This window comes from Bactrocera tryoni, unplaced genomic scaffold (assembly GCF_016617805.1).
Source record: "Bactrocera tryoni isolate S06 unplaced genomic scaffold, CSIRO_BtryS06_freeze2 scaffold_105, whole genome shotgun sequence".
Lineage (NCBI taxonomy): Eukaryota > Metazoa > Arthropoda > Insecta > Diptera > Tephritidae > Bactrocera > Bactrocera tryoni.
In genome coordinates this window covers 18421-34488 of record NW_024395819.1, presented here as the reverse complement: position 1 = coordinate 34488, position 16068 = coordinate 18421, and the positions used below count along the sequence as shown (strand labels likewise).

Below are 16068 nucleotides of genomic sequence, written 5' to 3'. Positions count from 1 at the left end.
ATATCAAGCAAATAGTTAACAAAAAACGCAATCCACAAACAAAATGTATGGTACTTACCGCAACACACGAACAGCGCCGCGCTCAGTTGTCAAGCTCGACTTCAGCTCGTTGATCTCCAGCCTCAGCTGCTCGGTAAGCGCATTCAGCTTTTGTATCGTCTGTACATTTTCCTGCAGTTTCCGCTTGAGACGCGGTGGTGGCACTGTTGTGCCTGCGACTCCTGCAGCAGTGTTCGTGCTCGTCGCCTGCGCCGTCACGGCGCTGTTCGCATTCATCTGTTTATGTGTCGCACTGTTCGTGTTTGTGGGGGAAGGCGATGGCTTCGCACCGCCCCAGCGTTCGGCGCGTTGTGCCACACCAGCACTAACATAAGTGCGTGTGGCTGATTGTGGCACTGGCGTCGGCAGTTCGGTGATGTGCAGCTTGCCGCGGCAATTCAGCTGAATTCCCTCGATGCGTGTGCGCTTCTCTTGATTTACCGAGTCGCTGACGGACGTCAATGAAGTGGATAACTTCTTCTTACGCTTCAGTTTATTCTTCACTTCCTGCCACTCGCCGGCGCTGCCATCGTCACCATCTTGTGTATAGCTTATGAGCTGTGGTGCGTCCGCACCGCCCATTTTGGAGCTCAGTTCTTTGTATTTATCTTGTCGTTGCTTGACCAGCTGGTAGCTTTCGCTCAGTGTGCTGGCCAACTTCGTTAGGATTTGCACATTTTTAGGATGCGCGCTACTACAAGCGCCATCGCCGGGCAACTGGCGTGTCGCTTGCGCATTTGTAGCCTTTTTTCTGTCGTTCTTTTCAACTAACACGCTGCTAGAGGTCGTTTTGCTATATTTATCTGCCATAATTTCGTAACTACTTTTGTATATAATTAAATCTATTAAATTCTAAGATTGTGGTAAGTCCGACCATTCGAAAGGTTCTCAATGATTCTTCTTTTGAATTTTTGATTCAAATCACTGCTGCTTCTGTTCAAGCGATCAAACGTCAAGTGCTTAAATATATACCATATGTTTCACTCTGCAGTAGGTGAGTGCGCGTGTAAGCGTTTCTAACCACCAATCGAGTTAGATATTTCAATAATAAGTATATAAATATTAATCAAATGCTTTACAGTTGGGTGCTTAGAGTTACAGTCTGTTTTATTTTCCTCTTTAATATAAAAAAGAATTTTCAGCTAAGCAGCTCGCTCCGTTTCCTCTTTGTCTATCCGTTTGTGTAAACGCTGTATGTTTTCTTTGGTCTCAGTTCTACGATATATTTCAAATATCCTTATACAATTCTAAATGGCACTTCTTAGGATTCCTTAAACTCGTTTTATCTGCAAATAAGAAAAAATTGTATTAAGACCAGTGAATATGTGTGTATTTGTTGTTTAAATCAATAAAATTAACTGTTTATATGTTTACATAATTATTGAAAATATCATTTTGTGTGTTACTTTCACGTTTTCCGGTTTTCGGGTTAATTGATAAGCATTTTGCCTCATATTCATTTTTAAGTCGCCTAAAAATATGCAACGATATCAAGTGATCATTCTTTGGCTTTGCGATCAGTTTAATTATTAGTGGCTACATAACAAAGATGGGTCTTGTGGTGCTTAGAGCACACACTTTGCTCTGTGAAAATGGAAAATGTTCAAAAGTTAAGTATAAATAAATAAATTATTAACATTTGAAAAAACATATATACTTGTTCATACACTAGTATTTTGGAAAAATCATTATACTCCATTTTTTGATACGTTTGCCGGCTTGTTGCGCTAGTCAAGGATTGAATCCACCGAGAATCAGCTAAATTGTGCATAAAAGGCACAATAGACTTAAGGTCTCGATGCAATCCTCATGTAATAATCTAATCCAATGCCGTCTAATCTAATCTTACTGATCTAGCTAGTTCATCTGCTTCACATTTGCCAGCGTTATCACTATATTCTGGAACCCATTACAGTTTTATCGTAAGCTAGGATATGAAAACCACTAACAAATCAAGGCATCCTTTCACGAACTTTGACAAAACTTTAGGAGACGTCAGTGGTTTCAACGCCGCACATAGGAACATTTTCTTTCAAAAACCGGACAAAAGTTAGAATTACAAAATTTAACGATGCTACTCAAAATTGATTTTTAGTACCTAAGTAACCGTACTACAATTAACCGATTCAATGAACGACCTTCAGTCCGCTATATTGCCACACAAGTAGTGGGAAACCAGACTTCGTTCAGTACGTTTTTTGTGTTGCGTGAAGTGAATTCTGGAAAATATTTTTTAGGGACTCTGGACAAGATGATATGTATTTAATATTAATAATATAAAGATTAATATAGTTAATGTATTATTTTGTTTTTTTTTTTGGAAAAACTAAAAAAAAAATTTCAATTTTTTAGAAATTAGTGTTTTTGTTATAGTTTCGGGGGAGGTCGAGCTATAAATTATTTTTTTTACTAAACTACAGGGTTTCTACTTAACATATAAGCTTAAACAATTTCCCCGTCTTTTCCCCCTTTAAAAAAAGCGCGTTGAATTAGCAGTTAAATGAGTACTGCTTTATTTTTTTTTTAATTAAATACTGAAATCCTGCTTAATTATTCTATACGGACACATAACTCAGCACCCGACTTACCCATTTCAACAAAATTTGAAACGTAACATTCTTTTCGTATTCCAATGTCACTCTGTGAGCGAAATAGGACTACAACCACGCCTGCTTCCCTTAAAACATAATTTAAAATTCCCATTTGATTCTATCACTTTCCAGTACACAAATAAAGAATTAATTAATATAACGGAATAAAATTTTGCGGTAATAATTCCCTTAAAGTACCTAAACGAAATCGAGGGACTATTTTTTTGAGTATATGGCATATTAGTAGTATGTGGGATGAGCAAACATAGATAAAATCTGTTCGTCACTACCCCCTACTCAAATATATTCAACATAAAATGTTCGGTTCCACCTGAAATTAGCTCTTCCTTACTCGTTTTATTTTAATATATATTGCTTTATTATATTCAATCATGCATTTTTATTCAATTTCATTCATAAAATCACTTTAAATAATTTCCGGTTTAGGTTCCGGTCCGTTTTTTGAGGCCAAATGCTTTTATGTGCGCCGGTTGGCTATCCATATATAAATATGTATATGTATTCCTTGTTAGAACAACTCGACTTGCTTTGATTGGTGTGATATCCGCTTGGGCGACACTACAATGGTCTGGTAAAGGAAAAGCGATTTTGGTATATAATTTCGCTCAAAAGACCCCACCTGCCACTCGATTGTCTACTTTGGACCCATCCATATAGATGCTAATCCCTGCGTCACTGTCCACCTCACCTCTTTCCTTTTTCTCTTCTCTGGACGGGAAGGCAATATTAGAGATCGATTTTAGTTTCAGTTCTATAAGATTTCAAAAATCTGTGGTAGCGGGTAGAAACGGAAACTTACTAAGTATCATAGAATGCCTCTTATTGCTGGCGATTATTTGTGCGAATTCCCTCAACCTTAAAGCTGCCTTCGATGCCAGTTGCTTACAGAACAAATCTGTTCGCAGTAAGTGAAAAATAACGCTTAGTTCCTGACTAGGCGTTGTTCTAAGAGCTCCACTGACGCCTATAGTATATGCTCTTTGTATGCTTTCCATATGCTGTACCGCGTATTTCTTTTCCATTATTGGCCACCATGCAAATATACCGTATGTCATAATCGGTCATCCTTTTGCAAGTGTAAAATGATGTAGTTGCTTTCTTCACTCCAGCATCTAAGCTTGGTTTCCACGAAAATTTCCTGTCTAAAATTAGTCCAAGGTAACTTGTCATATATACGATTGCTAGCCTTTTAATAATGACGGTATGACTTCTGGAGTACTGAATATCCCAGTAAACAATATAAACTCTGTCTTGTTAGCTTTTAAGTTTAGTTCGCACGATACGACCTAACGGTTTAAGTCATTTAATATCGTTTGCATACGGTTAGCGTGGGTATTCAGGAATTTACCTCTAACCGAAACTTTGAGATTTTGTCTGAAATTTTGGCCACGCCATTTTCTCCTCAAGAACCTCCTCATTTGTCGAAAACACCGATTTTATATTACAAACCGAGCTATCAAAATGGAGTTCTTGTATAGAAAACTTTTTTTTCGACAAGATATCTACACGAAATTTGGCATAAACCATTATTTAAGTTATGGGCAATCTCCGAAAAAATGGCTCAGATTGGACCTTTACAGCATATACGTTAGCTGCAAAATAAGTGGTAAGACTTTGTTCATAATTTTAAAATTCTTAATTTATTCTTCAAAATTTATGTCGTCCTTCTCACAGTAATCCCCCTTGGTCACAATACTTTGTCCAATGCTTTTCCCATTCCTCGAAACAGTTGTTAAAGTCAATTCCCAGAATAGCCTTCAATGCGCGTAGAGATTTACGTTTAATATCTTCAATTGACTCAAAACGGTTTCCTCGGAGTTGTCGCTAGAGTTTGTTGAATAGCCAGAAGTCAAAATTCAGCGAAAAACTCACGAAGAGTGGCCCAGCTCTTCTTACGAATATCTTTGCGAAACGACGCATAGCACTTAAATACAAATAGTATTCCTTGTTGGCAGTTTGGTCGGTCGGAAGAAATTCGGAGTGCACCACACGTCCATAATCGAAGAACACTGTCAACGTAATGTTGATTTTTGACCTGCTTTGACGTGATTCTTCGGCATCGGCTCACCTTTGCCACGATATTCGGACGATTTTCCAGGTCGTAAGCATAGATTCAAGACTCACAGCCAGTTTCATGACATTCTGATAGTCGGAAAGCATTTTTGGTTTTTCCAACCAATCGTGCTTTCACTCTTCTTAGGCAAAAATGTTATTTCAAAATGTTTTTCACTGATCTTCCAAAATTCCAACGATGCCAGTAAGATCTCTGACTATTAATCGTCGATTCTCAAGCACCAATTCATTTATTTTATTGGCAAAGGCCATTTCCAACATTCCCACATGCATAACTTGCCACCGTTTAGGGCAGCGAAGCAAAAAGTCCACACCTGCTCTTGTGGGTATTCACTTTAACCCTTGTGACAACTGCAACTATTGCTTAACAATTCCTTCGCGGTTATGTATGTACTTTGGCTTTGTACGAGACCATTTCACACTTCAATTGTTTAACAGCACCCAAACACGCGCATATGTACATATATGTATGGTAATATTATGTCATTGAACATACCACAGCACACTTCGGATCACATAGTTTTCTATTCTGAGCGCTGTTTAGATGGCGCCTCGGTTGCATATCAACAAGTCAACGTCTGCCTTTGCGACAATGCGGCAAAGGGCAAAATTTCATTATTGATTTTCGCTTTGGTGCTGTACAAATACATGCATACATACATCTAGTCTAGTAGTATAAGTGTATATAAATAGAATTGTAGTAATTGTAGCTAAAACAATGTTGTTGTAAATTTTATTACCCTCGGGGTTCAACAATATGGAACTGTTATTAACTGCTCTGAAGCGGTGACAGACCGTTTGGCGTCTATAAATGACTTCATTAATAAATTATTTATGACAGTCATAAGAGCACATTAATGAAAGAGATGGCAAGCAGATATCCAATTACATTCAAATGGTCTTATAGTAATTTATGGAGCAGTAATTAGGAGTTAATATGGGAGTAACTCTAGTAAAGGTATAGCTTAGAGACAAAAACGTTTAATTAGTACAAAACCGCAAGTAGAATTAGCAATTGCTTTTCAGGGTATATTCCTTAGTGTTGTCAATAGCTTTAATTGCATAATTTGTGGAATATAATTAGAAAAAGTAATCAGTAAATGCAGTACGAAAGCTATAATTTCAACAGTCTATGTGTTCTTAAGAGATTTTGCAAGATTTCGGAAATCCCCTTACGGTTCAACGAACCTTCTCAAGCAAATCGCTACTATAAACATGTGTATAATTAATTCTAATTGTCGTTTGCCTAATTATTTAAACTAAATCTATTAAGAGCGTTGTTACAAAACTTTAACATGTACGTGAAGAACGCACAAAGAATACACAAAACACGTAAACGTTTTCAGCCCATTCACCTGGCATGAGACCGCGCGAAACAAGCTTTCATGAATCTGCACTTTCGTGGCCGTAAATATTTGTATATAACTGTATATAACGGTGTATGTCTTATGTGCCTCTATGGCATTAGCAAAGCCATTACACGCCCTTTGACACGCAATGCAACAGTGCCATGAAGGAAAGCCTTCGGTATTGATTATTGTTGCTTTTTTCGTGTTTTCACAAATTTACTTTATAAAATTCTGCACTGCACTGCACAGCCAGATGACTGCACATTTTAATAAATAAATAAATATATCATCACCTAAAATGCAAAATAACGTAACATAACTTTTCAAAAGTTTACAGGTGAACGAAAAATAATATATTAGAAACCAAACATATTGAAACAAAATTTCAGTTTTAGTTATAAAATAGTAATTTATTGGTTATATACTGGTTATATATTAGTTATAAATGGGTTATGCATTGGTTATAAATGGGTTATGTATTGGTTATAAATGGGTTATATGTATATTGGTTATATGTTGGTTATATATTGGTTATGAATGGGTTATTGGTTATATCGGAAACCAGAATCTGAAATTTTTAGTTTATTTTTTATTTTAATATTATTATTATTCACTAAAAACAGCATTTTTAGCAAAAAAATGTTTGCGGAAAATTTCCTACCGCCTATAAAAGAGTAACGCTTAGCTGTGCATCCACGCAAATACTGCAGTTCATACTCTGCTAATGAGGGAGCTTCGTAGAGCAAATGCTCTCTACAGCTAATTAAATGGGTGCAGGTGCATTTTAGCTGAGCAAAGTGATCAAGTATTTCAAATTTTTCCTTTTTTGTTTTTTTTTGTTTTATTTATGCGTCATTATTCATTTTAGTTGAACTTGGAAATGGCACAATATATTTTTCACAAAAAACAATCGGCAAAACAGTGAATTAATGTCGGAAAAGTTAAACTATTTTCATGTCACATAGAAATTTGTCCCCTTTACGCTCTTGTAATTTCTCTTTTGCACAAATCTACATAAGTCCATACATACAGTGATGTGCGTTAAAATAGAACTCTACGCCAATATCGAATCCTACTCACACTACTGCTGAAGTTTGTTTCAGCGATGATCCGAAAAATACATCAAACCGGTCCGCAAGACTGATTAATCCATAGTGGCCATACCTGATTCCAATTGAAAATTGTAATTGCTCTCAACTAGAGTCAAATATCTCGGTAATAAAATTTATATACGAGAGACTATTCGGAGATACTTTGAAAATTAGTTGCACTTACGTTGCTTAGTAGTTATAAAAAAATTACCAAAAATCACTCACAAAGCTTCCTCGCATCTTGGTAACAACAAACAAATAAAAAAGGGAAGAACCAGCACAAATACTAGCAACAATTTAAGCATGGACACCGAGCGCAGAATAACTCTTGCCACCAGATATCGACAGATATCTCTCTCGACGAACAAATATGGCTCTCCATAAGGTCTTTGAAACTCTCCGGGTGCGCGATATAGTATACCGAAGAAGATGAAACCACGAACTACGAAAATAAAATCCAACGAATGCTACTGTTTAGTCCATGTCGTTCGCATGCAAGACGATACTTCAGGAAAAAGCACCGTCATATCGAAGCCCTTAGGTTGACTATGAAAGTAAGAGTATCCACGCATTCAGTGGAAGGACCTAGTGCATAGGAACCTATCTTTAGTGGGGATGTAAAGGGTCTACCAACAAGAATAACCTGATGTTAAAACGAAATTAAACACTCGAATTTGGTCAAAATGGGTTATATTATTTTTGTTTTGTTTGTTATGCAGATAATTGTATGTCATTTATGATCTGAAATTAAGGTCCACCATGGCTCCATTCGCACATGTATCTTCACCCGTTTACGTCAATTTTCGAAGATTATATGCAGCATATCGGTTGAAATTTCGGCTATAAAGCGATAATGTTGTCTTCGAGCTCCTCGAGTGTTGCTGATTGATTGCCGTAAAACTTAATTATCGAGTCGCCAAACTTTGCACTAAATCTTTTCTTGTTTAGACGTGAAAAATGAGGCAGCGCACCATACTGTTGGAAATAAAGATCGATTTAAACAAATTCCAGGGAAAAAGGCGGTCAACAACGTGTTGTTGCTCGCTTGCTCGCTATTGAAGGGAACAACAGTTTACCACATTTCAAAAGAAATAAGACACCATCATGCCGGCATACCACTATCCGGATCAAACAATCAATTTTTGGGTATAGAATTGAGTTTTCTGAACCACACGAGAATTTGGCTCACCCTAATTAAATTCGCCCCAACTGAGATGATGATTGACGTTGAACCGACTGATTCGGTTCGGCCATAATACTACATTTTATAACTCGCACAGCTTATCGTTCCATCGAATGCAATATTCGACGTTGCCAAAGCGCAAAGGACCATAAATCTTCCGCAAAACATAATCTAGCAGAACGGGAATGAGTCATTATAGAATTTGGTCTTTGTTCGTCGAGAGAGTACTTTACTTCTCAATTGCCTACTCAGTCCGAAATATCACCTGTTGGCAATAGTTATTCTGCGTTGGATTTCGAGGTTGACATTGTTGTTGGTGTTAATAATGGTTCCAAAAAGGACAAAATTGTCTATGAATTCGAAGCTATGACTGTTAACAGTGACATCCTCCTGCGGGTACGGGGGGACCCCTCCGGGTTCGAGGGGAAACCGAATATACCCGCGGTAAGGCATGCCTGTCGTAAGAGGCGACTAAGATCCTGGCCACCAGTCCAGGGCTGTATGGAAGCTCAACTTGTCGTAGCTTCGGCTACAAGGTCAATACCAAAGGCTTTAACCTGGTACCACGGAGAGCAGTAGCCCCTGGAGTTCGCTCCAGTCTGCTCATTGGGTTTGGCCCTTTGTGGAGATTCGTGGTGGCTGTAGTTAAAACCCAAATCGCGGGAAGAACTGACTTTGTCAGTCGAATGTGGAGTTGCATTGCAACCGGGTGCCGGACCCAAAGTACGGCAGAGGTTTTAGATAGGCCTCGAGCCCTACCAAGGTGGTTAGTGTGTCCATGCCACACTGCCGATTGGTACTGAAAATCGTTACCCAGTTTTCAGGGCGCTGATCGACGCATTGTATTGATCCGTTGTGCTTTTGAGCACCGTGGAGTTAAGCTGTCGCCAGCAGGTTCCCACGTTAAACACTATCAGATTGTTGTTAACAGTGACGTGCGAGCCAAGCCGTGAGTGTGACGACTGTTTGTTTGATGACAGGAGATATTTCGTATTGCCCTCATTCACTACCAGACCCATTTGCTCCGCTAATATACTTATATACATATGTATATTAAATCAATAAATACATTTTTTAACTCACAGGGCAACGTGAGGTTTTTAGATTGCGCATAGGCTCTATACATACATACATATTCGGGAGATATGAAATATTCTGCAAGATCAACAGCAAATACCAAGGCCAACGTCAAATTAAAATGATTTCATCTGTCGGCTTTTCGCTAAAGGCAACAACAAATCTGCGTACAAAAACAGCAAATACGTAATAAATACATATATGTATATACTTTATATACATACATCGGGTCTATGTAGATGCTGTTGTAAAAATTTTGGCAATATTTGTCTGAGCTTTACCAATTGAGAGTGCAGATGGCAAACCACCCGCAATGAACTCCGTGCGATACACACAAAAACACAAAGAAAACGTCCGAGACACTTGAATGTCGGCAAGAAAAGTTTTTGCGCATTTTCCAGATACTTGCAGTTATACATTGTACTTGTATGTAACAACATATGTACATAGGCATGTGTTTGAATTTGTATGTGTAGGTAAACAGTGCGGCACTTGCACTTTTCAGTAAATATTTATTTATGCATAAATCTTGCTTTTAATTCGAAAATAAATAAAATATAATCTTCACACATAAATAGTCGCAAACATACATACACAGCATGCATGTATCCGTGGGCAGCCACGCATCAGCGAAAATAGAATGCCAACAAGAGAGCGCTTATGTTCAAGCAGCGAAATAATTTCGACCTTTCAATTAAATTAAATTAATATTCAAGTGTGAGCAGGAATTTAATACATATTTACATATAAGTACATATGCACCATATTCACATTTCTTTTCACTGAATACACATACATATACATGTACATATGTAGATTTATTTATGTACATATGTATGCATATGAAGTAAATTAGCCAAAGTGAAAAGTTTTGCATTTAATTTCTACATCTTTATGTCCGAGCACCCAACTGCACATTTTTCTATGTATTATACATATGTATGTGTATATGTACAATTGTGTGTAGATATTTAAGCCTAGGTGTGTGCTTTTCGCAATTACTTATACATTTATCTTTTCCACTTTTTGTAGTCCACTCCGGTGCGCACCCTTTTTCGGAATTGCGCTGGCTGATCTCATCCAATTCTTTCGTTTTCGTCCTTGAACTCCTCTCGCGGCTCTCCACAGAATGGAACTATAAAGCACATACATATGTATAGTATACTAAAATTATCGCATGCGATACACTTTGTTGAATATGTATGGAAACACATTAACCGGCATTTACTGCTCATAAATCGTGCCCGGCTACAAAAATGACTGGGCTGTGACACAAAATTTCAAAGCTGAATTGCACACAATTTGGGTTTTAAAACAGTAGATAAATACCGATATACTTGTAGTATATAAGGGTGATCCATTCAGACATTCCCTACTTTTTTAAAGAAAAAGCAGAGAAACTTCAACATAATGGGTGATCCAATGATCGTTAGTCGAATCGACCAACAAAGAAGGTCCAGGTTTAAAGAAAAAATACATAAACTTCAAATCTAATCCGAAATGTTTATTATCATCCAAAAGAGCATTCTTTGGTACTTATTTTTTGAAGATCTCCTCTTCCAAATGTGGGCGCGACTACATCTCAGATGGTCCATCCGTTGAGTCCAATTTTCGATGTCTCGCTCGAGCATTTCGACTGGTAACTGGCGAATGACACGTGAGCTGTTTTGCTCCAAGGCCTGAATCGAAGCGGGATTGTCCGCATAGACTTTAGACTTTACATATGCCCACAGGAAAAAGTCAAACGGTGTGATATCACACGACCTTGGTGGCCAATCGTCCGGCCCAAAACGTCAAATTATCTGCTCACCGAAGTGTTCTCTCAATAGATCCATTGATTGATGCAATGTGTAGGAAGTTGCGCCGTCTTGTTGAAACCAAAATAAAGAACCATGTAACCACTACCTGAAGCTAGCATGGCTGAGGGAAGCGGCCAGAATGCTTCCAAACATGTGGGTAAGAACGAAACTGGAGGTGGGAGACCGCAGTAGCATCTCATCGGTTCCCAAAGCGAAGGTTAACATTCTTCGCGTGGTGGACTCGAAACATGTTCTGCGGCTACTGCAACGACAGAATCCGGACGTGCCAGCTAGCGACTGGACGGTGTTAGTCGTGGCGAAATCTATCAACGAAGATGGAGGAAAAACCTCCAGATCAATAAGGCGGCAGAGGATATCTGTATGCAAGGTTTGGGAAGATGGAATGGGGCGTAGGAAGTCCGTTCCTCCGGACATGTTGGAGACGGGTGAAGTACAAAATGATGCCGGCATAGAAGTGATCATGGCTGCTTCACTGGTCCTACAGTAAATGGAGAAAGAACCCAGTCAGCGGTCTGATGGTTCAGAAGCAAGAGCTGAGGGTACCCCAAGTGAACCTCCACAAAAGTAAGATCGCCTCTGCCGAGCTTCTTCTCAATTTAAAGAAGGGCGGCTACGACGTGGCTTTAGTCAAGGAACTATGAATTGCATCGGGTAACGTGGTCTCTAGCCTGAAGTCACAAAACTACACAACGTACACCCCGACACTAACTAACAAGGTAAGATTAGCGATATTGGTGAAGAAAAACCTATTTTTCGATGTTGATTTGAGTCTTTCCACAGATGATCTGACAATGAAGGGTGCCAAGAATGACTCTTTACTTCTTGCATCCTGCCACACGATTGCGAGGTGCCAACGGCAGAGCTCCAAAGGTTGGCGGCTACATTCAGCATGTCGTTCTCTGACCATAGGTACATATACTTCTCTAGCAATACAAACAGATCCCAGTACAGGCAGATACTATTAAGCAAGAGACTCAGACCTTGCGTGTATAACTCACAAGAAGTCTGCCATATCAATATACCAACGCCCATTCATATGATGAGTACTTTTGCAATTAAACATGAAAACATGTTAACTACGGCTTTACAGTAGTATGTAAAATACCCTTGACAAATAAAAAAACTTATCCATACCAAAATTAGATTTTGATCGTATGGCAGCTATATGCTATAGTGGTCGGTTCTCAACAATTTGTTTGGAGATTGTAGCGTCGTCTTGGACACTAAACTCTACCGAGTAAAGTAAAGGTATCTTGTGAAATAAAAACGATTCCATACAAGGATCAGGATCAGGAACATAGATGCCATGTACAATAATGGTCCGATATCGGCTGGCGAAAAATTGCATAACGATATCTCAATAACCGAGCGACTAGCCGCGTATATACATACAGACGAACAAACAGTGGGTATTACAAACTTCGTGACAGCTTAATATGTATATACTGTGCAGGGTATAATAATATACGAACTTCTTTTCTACTTCGTTCTGACAAGCTCGAAATTGCCTCTTAGGTACACCGACTAAAGTACATATGAAGGTATAAAATCTTAAGTGCTTGTAGTATGCCATGCGCCTCCCTTCAAATGTAGCTTCCGCTGCAGCAGTCACACAGATCATTTATAAATTTACAAATAATATTATGAAAAATATATTAGCATTAAAAAAATAGGTAATATACTTGCTCTTATGAGCAATCATCATCATCTGAGCTGAGAGAGAGAAAAAAATACTCAAAAGTAACGCCTGATTCGCATCCAATATTTCTTCGCTTTGCGTGACAGTTCATGGAAAAAAGCATAGTGTATGTGAGAATGAACGCTTTAGTTCTCTCCTATAAAAATGGCGACAGCTACTTGACAAAGCAGAAAAAGATGAGAGTTGCCCAACAGGCTTCGCTTCGATGTGTAGTAATCCATACAAAAGCATGCAACGGACTTTTCTGTCAAAGTCGAAGCGAAGCAATAGTTCTATGTGAATCAGCCATAAGTCATCGATAGTCACAGCTAAATAAATCATCTAATTGAGTGTTCAGCGAACTAAGTATCTGCTGTCGGTAAAGTAATATAAACCAGATCAGTTTGATTATTTTCAGTTGCTCCAGACGCGCATTTTGCTCATCCATTATTATATTATATACATATGTATGTACATTTACTGCATATTGATTAGCTTATCGCCTTATATGTATGTATATTCGCATTTATTTAACTCTCGTACTTTTGCTATCTGTACTTTAATAAATAAAATTAAATCGCACATAATCTTACTTATATAAAAGATTTCATTAAAATTCCTGATCTTCACTGAAAGCTCATTGAACATCTAAGCGAATTTAATGGAACATAGTCAACAAAATTTTGAACGAATTTCTATGGAAGTAAGAAATTGCACAGATTTGTACGCTGTCTCTAACATATGGTATGTGCGAGTAAATATAATATAATAAATATGTATGTATCTTAGAGTCCCAAAAACATTATTCAATTGGCAAAATAGTAAAAATTTGATTCTCCCTGTCCAATCCGTTGTTGATCGAGACGTTTGGGCCAGTCACTAGATATGTATTCAGGGAGTATTATGTACCCGGACATCTGTTCAGTACAAATTAGAACAATTTAATCGCTAAAGAAATCTGCTAATCTACAGTGCCTACCAATAGGAATGATGTGATTCTGATACCTCGTGGTGGCTCTGTTTGATTTCAGATTTGTGTTAAATAATGTCGGTGTATTTTGTAAGGCTTGTCAATAAAATTCGAAATGGATTATAATCTCCACGACAGTGTGTCACCTTCCCGCTGCCGTTTAGGCCAGTGTTGAGGCCAATCCGGATCAATGAAGTTCATTTATGGCTTCGTTATTGGTATGAGTACAATTTTCGTGTGGTTCAGAAAACGCAATTGTATCCCCAAAAATCGAACGTTTGGCGCGGATTGTTGGGGGCGAGCGTTATAACATGATATTGACCGACCGGAATTCGATGAAATCAACGTGCACGATCTTTATTTTGAAGCAGATGCCTCATGTTTCACGTCTGAATATGGATACATTGCGTAAAAAGTTTGCCGACTCATCAATTTCATGAAATAGTCCAGTCAAAAGGCCGCCAAGACCATACGATTTAATGCCTCTAGATTATTTTATCTGAGGGTATGTTAAATCAAACATGGTTACGCCAATTAACCAGCAACGCTCTCGGAGATCGAAGACAACAATTTCGAAATTAATGCCGAAATTCTGCTGCTGTTTCAAGTCGGTAGATCTCAGTAGTGCGATGCGATTTTTACAATGAATAAAATAATCGAACAATGAATTATTCAAATTTTAAACTTTTTTTATTTCTATTCAAATTTCATGTGCGGAATCGTTGCGAATGTTCGAAAATACTTTCGGTGATTCAGTTTTATCAAAAACACAAGGCTACGAGTGGTAAAAAGCCTTCAAAGACGGTCAAGAGATCATTGAAGACATGCTTCGTTCTGGACGACCTTCGACCTCTTCAACTGATGAAAATATTAAAAAAGTGAAAGATATAGTCCTTGAAAATCATCAGGCAACTGTTAGTGAGGTGACAAGAGAGCTCGACATCTCTCGCGAGTCCGTTCGAATGATTTTGGTGGATATTTTGGGTGTGAAACGCGTTCTTGCTCGACTCGTCCCCCAAAAGCATTTTTTTTCAATAAGAGTGCCGTACACTGGTCTTTTTCGGACATGCTTGATCGTGCGAATTTCGATCCCACATTCATGGAGATCATTATAATTGCCGATGAGACATGGGTTTATGAGTTTGACCTACAAACAAGTCAACAATCATCGGAATGGAGGAAAAAAAAACTAGCCCAAACCAAAAAACCACACCAAAGCCGCTCAAAAATCAATTGTTTTTTTCGATATTCGTGGTTTTGTGCACCATAAGTTTGTTCCAGCGGAACAGTTGGTCAATACGGAGTTATATGTGGCCGTATTGAGGTGTTTGCGAGAGAACATTCATCGAAAACGGCCGAAATTGTGGAAAAACAATTCATGAGTTTTACACTATGATAATGCACAATCGCATCGAGCCATAATTGTGATCGAATTTAAAGCACAAAACCCAATGAATACTATCGATCAACCACCTTATTCACTAAATTGGGCTAGGTATGATTTTTGCTTGTTTCCCAAACTGATATTGCCGCTCCGAGGAACCCATTTCGAGTCGATTGAAGAGATAAAACAAAATTCACTAAAAAATCAAGGAGATAAAACAAAAGCTAAAGGTTATCCCAAAAAGTGCTTGTGAAACGTGTTTCGAGGACTAGAAAAATAGTTAGCATAAGTGTTTTCCATCTGCTGGGGATAACTTTATGGGCCACAAAATAAATATTGATGAATAATTAAATATTTTGTGTGTTTATTTACAATTTCTGGCTACTTTTGTATTTGAAGGAAGCCTTGGCTTATACCGATTATTTAAATATGTATTTTTGTTTTTGATATGGTAGACATTTTTTTGTGCAACTAAATCAACATTTCGTCTATTTTAAGCACGATTTACATAATTACAAGTGAGAATTACATATGTTTATTTTAGTGATGAATTGATATTTTTCCAGCCAGATTACCTATTACGCCAACCTAATCAGCCGAGTTGAGGTCGAAAGTTTCACAATATGAATTTTCTGTTTATTGTATAAATTTATAAGTTTAGCCTTTCTGCGTACATAGTTTTTACAAACAGAACTTCATTAATCCGATAAAGAAACAAATAAATATTCCTGCCTACGTAAGTAAATTTTCGTGTTGTAGTCTTTATATATATCTTTTAACGCCAGTATTTGA

The 16068-nt window shown here is 37.9% G+C and overlaps 1 protein-coding gene across 1 annotated transcript in view; it reads right to left on the bottom strand.

Moving 5' to 3' along the window:
- LOC120779417 (nucleoporin nup211-like) overlaps nt 1-16068 on the bottom strand; it is a 32275-nt gene that overhangs the window by 8026 nt on the left and 8181 nt on the right. The window contains exon 2 of the mRNA XM_040111617.1: nt 59-1325. Within this exon, the coding sequence (XP_039967551.1) occupies nt 59-849 (791 nt within the window). The 5' untranslated portion in view covers nt 850-1325. The remainder of the gene's footprint in view (nt 1-58; nt 1326-16068) is intronic.